This window comes from Mus pahari, chromosome 8 (genome assembly GCF_900095145.1).
Source record: "Mus pahari chromosome 8, PAHARI_EIJ_v1.1, whole genome shotgun sequence".
In the NCBI taxonomy this organism is placed as follows: domain Eukaryota; kingdom Metazoa; phylum Chordata; class Mammalia; order Rodentia; family Muridae; genus Mus; species Mus pahari.
Window position 1 is genome coordinate 45,883,255 of NC_034597.1, and position 11,041 is coordinate 45,894,295.

At 47.2% G+C, this 11,041-nt stretch overlaps 1 protein-coding gene across 3 annotated transcripts in view; it reads right to left on the reverse strand.

Annotated features, from left to right (window-relative positions):
* Slc7a8 (solute carrier family 7 member 8) overlaps positions 1 to 11,041 on the reverse strand; it is a 57,337-nt gene that overhangs the window by 35,949 nt on the left and 10,347 nt on the right. For all 3 annotated transcript variants that reach the window (XM_029541741.1, XM_021203587.2, XM_029541742.1), the window contains 2 exons: positions 2,470 to 2,674; positions 1,382 to 1,533 (listed from right to left, as the gene is read on the reverse strand). In XM_029541741.1, the coding sequence (XP_029397601.1) occupies positions 1,382 to 1,533; positions 2,470 to 2,674 (357 nt within the window). The remainder of the gene's footprint in view (positions 1 to 1,381; positions 1,534 to 2,469; positions 2,675 to 11,041) is intronic.

An 11,041-nucleotide genomic window follows, 5' to 3' on the forward strand; every position in this document is an offset into this window, starting at 1 on the left:
CTCCATCAGGGCCAACCTCCACTGCCAAACAAGATGCTCTTGCTAAGGTCCCACCCAGATGCCTGTCCCGTAAGTGCAGCCTCAGCAAGACAGAAGGACAATGTATGGAGCAGGAAATGAACAGCAAGGTCGGTCCCTACACCATCAGACGCTGTGGGAAGTCAAGAGCTGAGCCAACTCCGTAAGTGCAGCCTCTGACACAAACACTTGCTGGAGGAGTTACGTGTTTGAGTAAAGACACGGAGGAGCCCAGCCTATGGAGATCAGTGTTGTTGGAGCCCACTGCTGGGAAGTACACTCCGAGGAACGTTTCTCTCAAGGATTGCCTGGTTCCACCAAGTGGCCATTTTCCCCTGCACAGCCATCTTCCCTTCCCGAGGTTTCACTGAAGCCAATCAAATCCTAACCTTGTCCACAAGGCTTTCCTCTGCTTAAAGCAAACAACAAAACAAAGCAATGGATCCAAGATGGGCACAGTGGCATATACCTTTAATCCTGGTACTCAGGAGGCAGAGGCAGGCGGATCTCTGTCAGTTTGAGGCCAGCCTGGTCTACACACTGAGCTCTAGGAAAGCCAGGGCTACGCAGAGAAACCCTGTCTCAAAAAACCAATCAACAAACAATCAAAAAATAAACAACAAAACAAATAAATATTACCCATCCAGGCCATGGACAAGGGACAAACTCTCCTCCAACCCAGTGTAAAATGTGTGCAAGGTTTCGATTTCTATGTCTCCACTCCAGTTGCCTGCCATGACGTTGTGGGGTCTTCCTCTCTGTGGATGTCAAAGTCAGCACCACCGAGCTAGAGAGCCAAGGACTCAGAAGCCCTGGACTCCAAGCAGGGTCTGCCTTTGAGGGAAAGTCACGTGCCCTTGACTCTTGGTCTGATCTATCTTAGGAAAAGATGTCAGTGGCCCAGCTTACCCCATGGATTTGTCACGAGGCTCAAATCAGCAATCAGATAGCAAAGGTGAAAGTGTAAAAGTAAAGAACTCTGGCATCGAAAGCTACTCTATCTCCAAGGAGTCCTTTATATCGCCTTGTTTGATGGTGATAAGTTTTTACTACGTAGCCTATGCTAGCCTCTAGCTCAGCATCCTCTTACCCTCTGCCTCCTCGGTTCTGGGATTACAGGCATGTGCTACCATACTTGGCCTTCTATGCAATACTAGGTAACTGTATGGAGAATCCACTTATCCAAAACACATTCATATGGAATGGAACAGAGAGAGAGAGAGAGAGAGAGAGAGAGAGAGAGAGAGAGAGAGAGAGAGAGAGAGAGAGGAGTGGGAGAAAGGAGAAAAGGAAAGATAAGCCAAGACATGAAGGTCACCAGGAAGACTGAAAGAGGCTGAAGTGAGGGCCAGGTGTCACTTACACAAGCAGATGGCAGCCAGGAGTCGCAGGCCGGACTCAGGGGGGAAGCAGGTAGGGAAGAGCGGCTGCAGCACGTAGTTGGAGAAGGTGAGGGCGATGACAGCTTGGTTGGTGGGGTAGATCACCAGCACGGCAATCCACAGCCGCAGGAACCTGCAGGGAGAACAGGGGAGTCACTGGCTGGCATGGCAGGCAGCCAGAGGCATCAGCAGAAAATCCAGGCAAGGGGCAGGGATGGCGGAAGTCTTGAGCAAAGGAGCAAACACCAGTGGGTTAAAGGGAGACTTCCCCTTCTGTCTTCGGGGTACCGGAGAGGCCTGCCTCACCCCCAAATGAGGCCTAAGCTCTTTGTAATGCTCATGACATGGTGCCTCTGCAAAGACCTACATCGCTTTCAAGCTCCTAACAGCACAAGTTCTGGTGTTTGGGCGCTCTCCTTTAATCTCCTCTCAACTTTAGCCCCCCTATATCCAATGATGGAAAGATTAAATACGCAACCCCAGGATTCTGGAAGCAAGAACATCCTAAGGGAGCAGCTCCAGAAGCAATTGTCAGAAAGGCATCCAATAGGAGTTTGCAGGAGAAGCGCCTTCGCACCCTTTGGCTGGATGAGCTCCTCAGTCAGGGTTAGGGAAGCCAAGGAAACTTGAGGGCACCACTCTAGAGGAGGCCATCATGCCTGACAAGGTAAAGAGTGTGGCTGTTTCATCTCTAGGAAGTCACTCTTGGATGTCACAGAGCAGGGCTTTCTGTGACTGCTTTTCCTAGAACTCTGTGGCCGATGTAGTCATCTACTTTGCTTATAGAATTTTACCCATCAAGTTCAATATAGCAGTAAAAATTGTAACCTGGCTCACCTACTGATTCTATGGGTGTCGACGCACTCGACACTAGAAACCCCTGTCCTTGGGCTCTTTGGATCAGACCCTTCTGTCCCAGATTTTTTCCTTTTCCTTACCAGTGGCACAAACCCATGGACCACATGTTTCCCAAGGCAACACAGTACATTTTTCAGACGACAATGGCATATTGGCATGTCACAAGGTTGGACATCCACGTTAGACCATTCAGGCCTCCAGATTTGCTCACCCAGCCAGTCCTCCGAAGATGTCCTTGACATAGGAGTAATCACCTCCAGATTTAGGGATGGTGACGCCTAGCTCAGCATAGCAGAGGGCTCCCACGGCTGTGATGACACCCGTCACGATCCAGACAATGAGAGCAAGGCCCACGGAACCCGCGTTCTCCAGCACACCCTTTGGTGAGACAAAGATTCCAGAGCCAATGATGTTCCCTGCACAAGGCACAAAGACACAATGAGGTCAGGACAGCTGGCATTTGCATTTCATTCATCTCTGGTCTGGCTCCTAAGTGTCTTTGAGGTGGTGGGTGTGTCCAGCAATGATTTCTCACTACGGTTTCTTCTCTGATCTGCTTCTAAAATGTCTCCGAGATCTCTAGGCAGGTGTGTCCAGTAATAACTCTTCCTAGAGCAGGGTAAAGGGCAGAGAACTGACAAGGAGCTTACAAGTGGAGTTTACTCCTTAGAGAAGGTAACATATGGTTGTGAGCCACCATGTGGGTCAGGTAACATCAGCAGAGGAAAACAAGTCTCAAGGAAGCAAATGAATTGTGTGAGGCTAGGCAGGAGTGACTGTTGGAGCAAATGCTGAATTTCAGGACCCTCTAACTGGGCACACATGTTCTAGCTAAGGAGACAGACTCTTAGAATCAGCTAAAAAGCTAGGTCTGGCAATGCATTCAGATCCCCAGACCCCACCAGTTAACTAGAACGCTTCAAAAGGTAGCCGAAGGGCAAATTCTTTTGGCCAGATTGTGGCCACACACCATGATGACTTGGGACTATGGGCTGAGTATAGTGACACATACTTGGAATCCCAACACTTGGGAAGCTGAGGCAGAAAGATCAGGAACTCCAGGCTAACCTGAGCTATACAGCGAGACCCTGACTTAAGACAAAAGAGAACACTTATGAACGGAGACAACAGCCCTGGAAGCTGCTTTATAAGTGGACGCAAGAGCCCCACCCTTGCTGGAGAACATGAAACAAACCTATAAAACGGTCACAGTTGTCTAGACATAGCTTGTGAGAGTACATTACGTGCAAAACCTCAGTGCCATGTTCCTTGGGCCTCCCTCTCTGTGGTGTCATATGACCCTCAGAATCACCTTGTAGAATTCAGGGAGGAGGCAGAAGAATGGGATTCCTCTCTCCACTTTACTGTCCAAGAGACTGGGGCTAAGTGGCTTTCTCTAAATTCCTCAGCTACTGATGGGTAAAATTGGATCTTGAAAGCTGTCTCCTGATGCTTCGTCTGGTGTTCTTTCCACTAATCCATTTCTGCACGCTCAGGGGTTGGAGTCCTCTCAGAGAGAGGCCGACAGCCAGCCGACAGCCATCACCGAAAGGGGGATCATGGGTCATGTGCATTGGACAGGGCAAGAAGAGAGTAGGGACAGACTGGGTGGGATACACATCTCCCTAAGTTGGCTTCACTTTTTTCTGTACTGAGGGTGGAAATGAGGTCCACAGGTGCGCTGAGGGTTCCCTCCTGCTGTTCCCAACTCTCTACTCAGTGCCCAAGGGAAGAGGCAGATACAAGCCAGATCTGGGTGAGAAGGCACCCCATGCCTCAGCCCATTGGCTTGTTGACGGCCCAGGGATCCACCTTTCTTGGGTAGTTTGGAATCAGTGAGATAAAAAGTGTTAACTCGCCGGGCGTGGTAGCACACGCCTTTAGTCCCAGCACTTGGGAGGCAAAGGCAGGCGGATTTCTGAGTTCGAGGCCAGCCTGGTCTACAGAGTGAGTTCCAGGACAGCCAGGGCTATACAGAGAAACCCTGTCTCAAAAAAAAAAACCAAAACCAAAACAAAACAAAAAAGTGTTAACTCTGGGCTGGAGATTTATGTCAGTGGTTAAGAGAGATGGCTCAGGGGTTAAGAGCACTGACTGTTCTTCCGAAGGTCCTGAGTTCAAATCCCAGCAACCACATGGTGGCTCACAACCATCTGTAATGAGAGCTGATACCCTTCCTGGTGTGTCTGAAGACAGCTACAGCGTACTTACATATAATAATAAATAAATCTTAAAAAAAATCTTAAATCTTAAATCTTAAAAAATCTTCTGCTCTTGCAGGAGAGAGTGGTTCAACTCCAAGCACCCATTCCATGGAACTTGCAACCATCTGAAACCCCAGTCCAGGGAATTGGAAGTCCTCTTCTGATCTTTGAGGGCACTTGGCATGCATGTGGTGCGAATACATACATGCAGGCAAAACACTAATTCACACGAAATAACAAAATAGATCTTAAAAGAACACCTTTTCAAAGTGTAAAGTTCTATGTTCCTCTTTTCAAATCCAGTCAGAACTCCACCTCAATTCAATTCTAAAACATTCATTTCCAAGCCAAAATTCAACAGTTTTTATTTTATTTTTTATTTTTAAATTAGAATTTTTTTTAAGATGAGGTTGAACAATGAGTTAGTTAGCTAGCCTAAAACTTGATCTATAGACTAGTAGACTAGGCTGTCCTTGGACTTGCATCAGTCCAACTATCTCTGCTTTCTCAGTGCTTGGATTCCAAGTTTATAACACCATGCCTGGCCCCAAAGTCTGATTTACAATCCAGGGCCAGGCATATGGTTATGAAGTAAAGGGGAAGAAAAGAATTCACATTGTGACTCTCTATTCCTCTCAGATGTAAAATTTGCCATTAGCTTTCAAACTAAAAAAAATGTAATGTGAAGTTCTCAGGATGCTGAGGCAGGATATATATGTGTATATGTATGAGCATGTGCATGTGCACACACACACACACACACACACACACACACACACACACATATTTTACCCATTCTTCTTTCAAACACATTTTTCTTCAGAGATATACAGAAATAAAATCAAGGAGAGAATCAGCTCTTCAACATCAAACTCAAATGTTAATATCAGGTGGAGAAGAAGCAGACAAAAGGGCTCAGGTCTTACGGACATTTCTTTCCCTTCTTTCTGTATATGCTTATGTGACGTCCTTTCATAGAAGATATGTTTGTCTGAATATACTCTCTATGACCTGCTCTCTTATGGAGACTAAAAGACCACCACACAGTATCCTAGGCCCTAGGACATGGTCATACGATCAAGCTGGCCAGTGTGGCTCACATGTATAATCCCAGCACTCAGTAGTCCAAGGCAGAGGAATTTCCTTGAGTCTGAGACTAGTTTTTGGTTTGAATCACAGTGTTCAACTCTGTCCCAAAATAAAACACAAGCACCAGTCACTGGCCCAAACTGAATGCGCTGCTATTCCCTGGAAGACAGGGAGCTCCGGGAGATGGGAACACCAGAGTCCGAGCAAATTCCTTGCCTATCTGGGGAAAATCAAGAAAGTGACTAAAGGGCATTTCACGGCCATCCAAGAAGAGAGTAATGGCACACAGCCTAGGAAACCAGCTCCAGGGTTAGAAAAAAGTCAAAGCCAGGACAAAAACAAGGGTTGACCCTGGGCTTAAGGTGGTACAAATGGATGTGGGAATGGCCAGACATTTCTTGGAGCTAGGAATGGCAGTTTTATTAGGAAGGTGGAATGTCTTGTTAAAAGCTCTGCCCCTCAGGGGTGAGGAGTCAAAGTTCCGCTAAGGGTTCTGGGCAAACAAACAGCTGTAAGGATCAACCACTATGTGAGTACTTCGGCTACCTTTGGGACACTGTCGGAGTACACACATTACAGGTTTCCCTGGGAGACGAGGTATACAGTGCTAGCTGATCTTTGGGGAGGGGGGGGGTCTGTGGTCCAATTACTCCTCGGAGGAAACAAGGGATGTGTCACTATCCCCATTTTACCACTGAAGAAATGGAAAACTCCCAAGGGTGTCACAGCGGACTTAGCAACATCTGAATTGGAGACCTGCACCCCTGCTTCAAGACTGTTGTGCAAATAAAAGACTTTCCCACATATGCGCTCCATCCTTCTACAATCCACAGTGGGTGTGGTCTTATAGAGAGCCGGAGGGCAGACTCAATGTCCTCCCCTCCTATCTGCGGTGGTGACATAAGCACCCTGCTAAGTGTCTCGATTCTCAGAACTGCTTCCTGAAAAGTGCTAATAATCTGGTCTGCCCTGCATGATCATTCTTATTTACTTCTGTGAACACTGAGGCTCAGAGAGAGAGAGAGAGAGAGAGAGAGAAAGAGAGAGAGAGACAGACAGACATTTGGTCAAAGTCACATGCTGTGTAAACAGCTCAGTCTGGTGGAGAGACCGAGTTATCAAGCCTCCAGGCCCAGGGTGTCCTCCAGACCCCACGAGGCTTCTCCTCTGGCAACAACACCGCATGATGCAGCTCCAGGGCCTTTAAATGTGTACCTTGTCCAAAGGAAGCCTCAAGACAGGAGAGCTAGGAAGGAAACTTTCAAACTCAATTGGAGTTTTTCTTGATATAGAGGAAAGAAGTTGACGTCTCTGGTGATTCTTCGCCCTTTTGTTGACTCTTAGACCGGTTGTCCAGAGCAGTGGTTCGCAGCCTTCCTAATGCTGTGACCCTTTAATACAGTTCACGTAGTGGTGGCTCCACTACTAAAATTACTTTGGTTGCTACTTCATAACTGTAATTTTGTTACGCTTACAAATCATAATGTAAATATCTGTATTTTCCAGTGGCCACTCATACAACTTGATACAACTACTGTGAAAGGGTCGTAGGACCACTAGAGAGATCCCAGCCCACAAGTTGAGAACCACTGGTTTAAAGGGTCATTTAAGAATGTGATGTGTGCTGGGCCTCGTGACGCACGCCATTAGTCCCCGCACTGAGGAAGCAGGGGCAGGTGGAACTCTGAGTTCAAGGCCAGCCTCGTCTATAAAGCAAGTTCTAGGGACAGCCAGGGCTACACAGAGAAACCAACCAAAAAAGTAAGTGATGCACACCTGCCTGCTAGTGCCAAGTTGCCTGAGATCAGGGTCTTAACCCTGCTTCCACCCACACTGGTTAACACCGCAGTCATCGTTAGATCTTTAGTGAAAGCTGGATTTTAGGATGCCTGGACAATGAGGCTAAGCTAAACTTGTTCTGTCAGAGAAAAGCCATGTAAACCATTTCAATAAAACAAGAGGCCAAGTTGTAGCAGTGGGCAAGTCTTCATAGGCAAACGGCCAGAACGGAGAAAATGTTCACTTGCTGCACGTAATCACTAACTTCCTCATGCATGTGACCCCCCTATTCCGGCATTACTCACACTCAGGCTTGTTCACACTCGAATGCTGTAGCCCTCAAAGAATTTCCTAAGGAGAGAAATTACAGACTTGTAATGCCCAGCAGACTTAGATCCAAAAGACTTTGGCTTTCCTTACTCATGCAAGACTTCATGTCTAGCCACAGCTTCCTGCTGGGTATCAGAGCTCGGGCCACCTCCCTGATGTACAGAGGAGGCTGAATTGACTGTGGTTTGTTCTTCTCCGATGGGTGAGTAGGAGACTATCCATGCCTTCAGCCCTGGGGAACGGTGTGGAAGCAGGAGCCTGGGATCCCAGCCCCGTGAGCTCCCCAGGTACCTTCCTCTGTTAACACTTTCCCACCAGCACTGGACAGACAGCTTCTCTGGAGGTGGGGGTATGCTAAGATGCCGACACGTTCCCTGTTTGGTTGCGTATCCTGCAGCAGAGATGCAGATGGTCCCACAGGACTCTGCTCTGCTGGATTCCTTACTGCAGTGGACACTAGACTCAGAGGAGCCAGGGTCCTCGCCACCCATAAGCCACGGGACTCCACGTTTTTTTCTGAGACTCATTTCCTTCGTGTTCACAATGGGAATAATGGCTCTTACCCCACCTACTTTGCTGTGGGGATCAAGGCAGCTCATGCCTATGTAAGACACTCTGTGATGCATGAAATGCTAAAAAAAAAAACTTAATTACTAGCATTTATAGCAGTAGAGCCAGAGTCCAACCAGAGATGAATGCAGCAGACTGGCTTTGGAGGCTTGGCTACCAAACAGCACTGTACAGCCAAGACCATGAGGCATCTTCTGATTCATTTGTCTACTTGTCTAGGTATACATTTTAGATGATGCAGGGGGGCGGGCAGCAGGTAATTGCATCTCAAGAGGTATTTATTGATCGCCCACTCTCTACATGCCTGCTTTGAAAGGTAATTGGGAAGTACTTGTTCATACATGGTTCTTTAGAGAAATAGATGGAGCGAATCACCACCCACCAGTCACTGAAAGACAAGCCTTGTGGCCTCAGGGGCTGCAGAGCTGAGCCCTGACTGGTTCCTACCCAGGATCCACTCACTACCTCCAGCATCTCTATCTTCCATGGTGGGTTTCAACCAGGAACAATTTTGCTCCTACCTCCAGGACACAACTGGCAATGATGTCTGGAGACGCTTCTAGCCTTCACACTGGAGTGAGGGGACCCCGGGGACTTAAAGTATCAAGGCCAAGGATACTGCTAAGGATCCAACAGTGACCAAAGAACCTCCCATAAAAAGGAGGATCTGGCCCAAGAAGCAATAACATCAAGGTTGAAAAACTCTCATCGTCCCTGACACTTCAATGTCAAGGTCTGGGTAATCCCAAACGTCTCCTTCAGATTCAAAGCTGGGTTTTGTTTTACATAGCTACACACAAAAATGTATTATCTATGGTAATAACTAATCTTTAAATTAAAAAAAATTAGAGTAAAATATAACAAAATGTATTCCTGTGACGATTTAAGTATTTTAAACGGTATTTGTTTACCTTTTCCTCTGTGCACTTGTATATAGCTGTTCTTTTTCTATGGTGACATGTAGTGGTCAGAGGACAAATTTCAGGGGTTGGATCTTTCCTTCCAGCGTGTGAATTGGGGATTGAACTCAGGTCGTCAGTCTCTGGGCAGATGCCTTCACCCACTGGGGTATCTTGCCAGCCTTAACAGGTTTTTTGAGACAGAGTCTTACATAACCGAGGCCCTGAACTCGATTTGTGGCCAAGGATGACCTTAGGGTCTCATCTCCTGTCTCCACTTCTTTTTGCTTGTTTGCTTAGAGACAGGGTCTCAGTATGTAGCCCTGGCTGTCCCAGAACTCACTCTGTAGACCAGGCTGGCCTCAAACTCACAGAGATCTACCTGACTCTGCCTCCCAAGTGCTGGGATCAAATGTGTGTGCCACCATGTTTGGCCAGTCTCCACCTAGTATCATAAGTGTGTGTCAGCATGACCAGCTACTTTAACCACTACACATCAGTAGAATCAAGTAACGTCTTCCCAGTGGTGGAGGCCAAATCTAGGGCCTTGTGCATGTTAGGCAAAGGCTCTACCACAGAGTTCTCAATTCCCAGTTGATTTCCTTTGGACTGACTGCTATTAGTCAGCAAGCACAGTAAGCTCATATGACATGCTAAACTTCTGGGATACGAAAGTGAGATTCAACTTCTACTCTCAAGAATCGAATGAATGGTGGACCACACCTATAATCTCAGCACTAGGGAGGCAGAGGCAGGCGGACCTTTATGCATTTGAGCCTAGTCTAGTCAACACAGGGAGTTCCAGGCTAGCCAAGACTACATAGTAAAGCCCTGTCTCAAAACAAAAGGGATTGAATGTAGACATTCAGGTGAAAGGATAGCTGACCACATCAATCTGGACAGAAGTGGTGTTAGTGTGATTATAATACTATGTAACATGATATATTCCAATGGATGGCTATCCAGGAAATGCTGAGGCAGGAGGATCTCAAGTTCCAGGCCAGTCTTCACAACATAAAGAGAAACTAAACAACAACAACAACAACAACAACAACAATCCAGAAGTATGGGGCTGAAGAGATGACTCAGTGGCTACAAGCACTAGTTCTTGCAAAGGAGCCAGGTCCCAAAGTCTCAGCACCAAATAAGCGATACACACTGCACACAATAAAGCGTTTTGTTTTGTTTTTTTTTAAATTGCTTTTAAAAAAGAAAAGGGAAGAAGAAGCAAATCAAAAGAGAAACTTCATGAAGAAAAGAGGCCGACACCCACATCTTTGTGGGAGTCATTCAAATCCAGGAAGAGAACAGAAAGGCAACTTGGCTGGCTGCGCAGCGGCAGCTCATGCCTGAGCGTCACTGTACTAGTGACCCCTACATCTCTGAACCAGCGTCAGCAAATGGGGTATGGCCTTGGGAGTGAGAGACCAGAGCACAGGTTTGTGTCAGAGCTCTCCAAGGACCCTCCATGATGCCAGGCATATACCAGTAATGTGCCAGATCCTATTTCATGGCCCCCACCACCTAGACATAAAAAAAGGTTACAAAGATTGTGCATAAGGGAGGAAGAGATGGCTTAGTAGGTAAAACACTTGCCACAAAACCATGAATATGTGGGTTCGAATCCACAGAACCTCTGTAAAGCCACGTATATGCAGTAATCTGGGTGCTTCTACCTGAGATGGAAGGTGGAGGGGAAAAGGACATCCCCAGAAGTCTGAAGGGCCAGCAAGCCTGGTAAACACAGTGGCCAACAACAGAGACACTCTCCAGCAAGATAAAAACCAGGGACTGACGTCCTCTGATCACCGCCACCCAAGTATTGTGGCATGCACATGCCCACAGTCTCATTCATGAACACAAGTGTCCACCTAGAGTCACACAGACACACACACACACACACACACACACA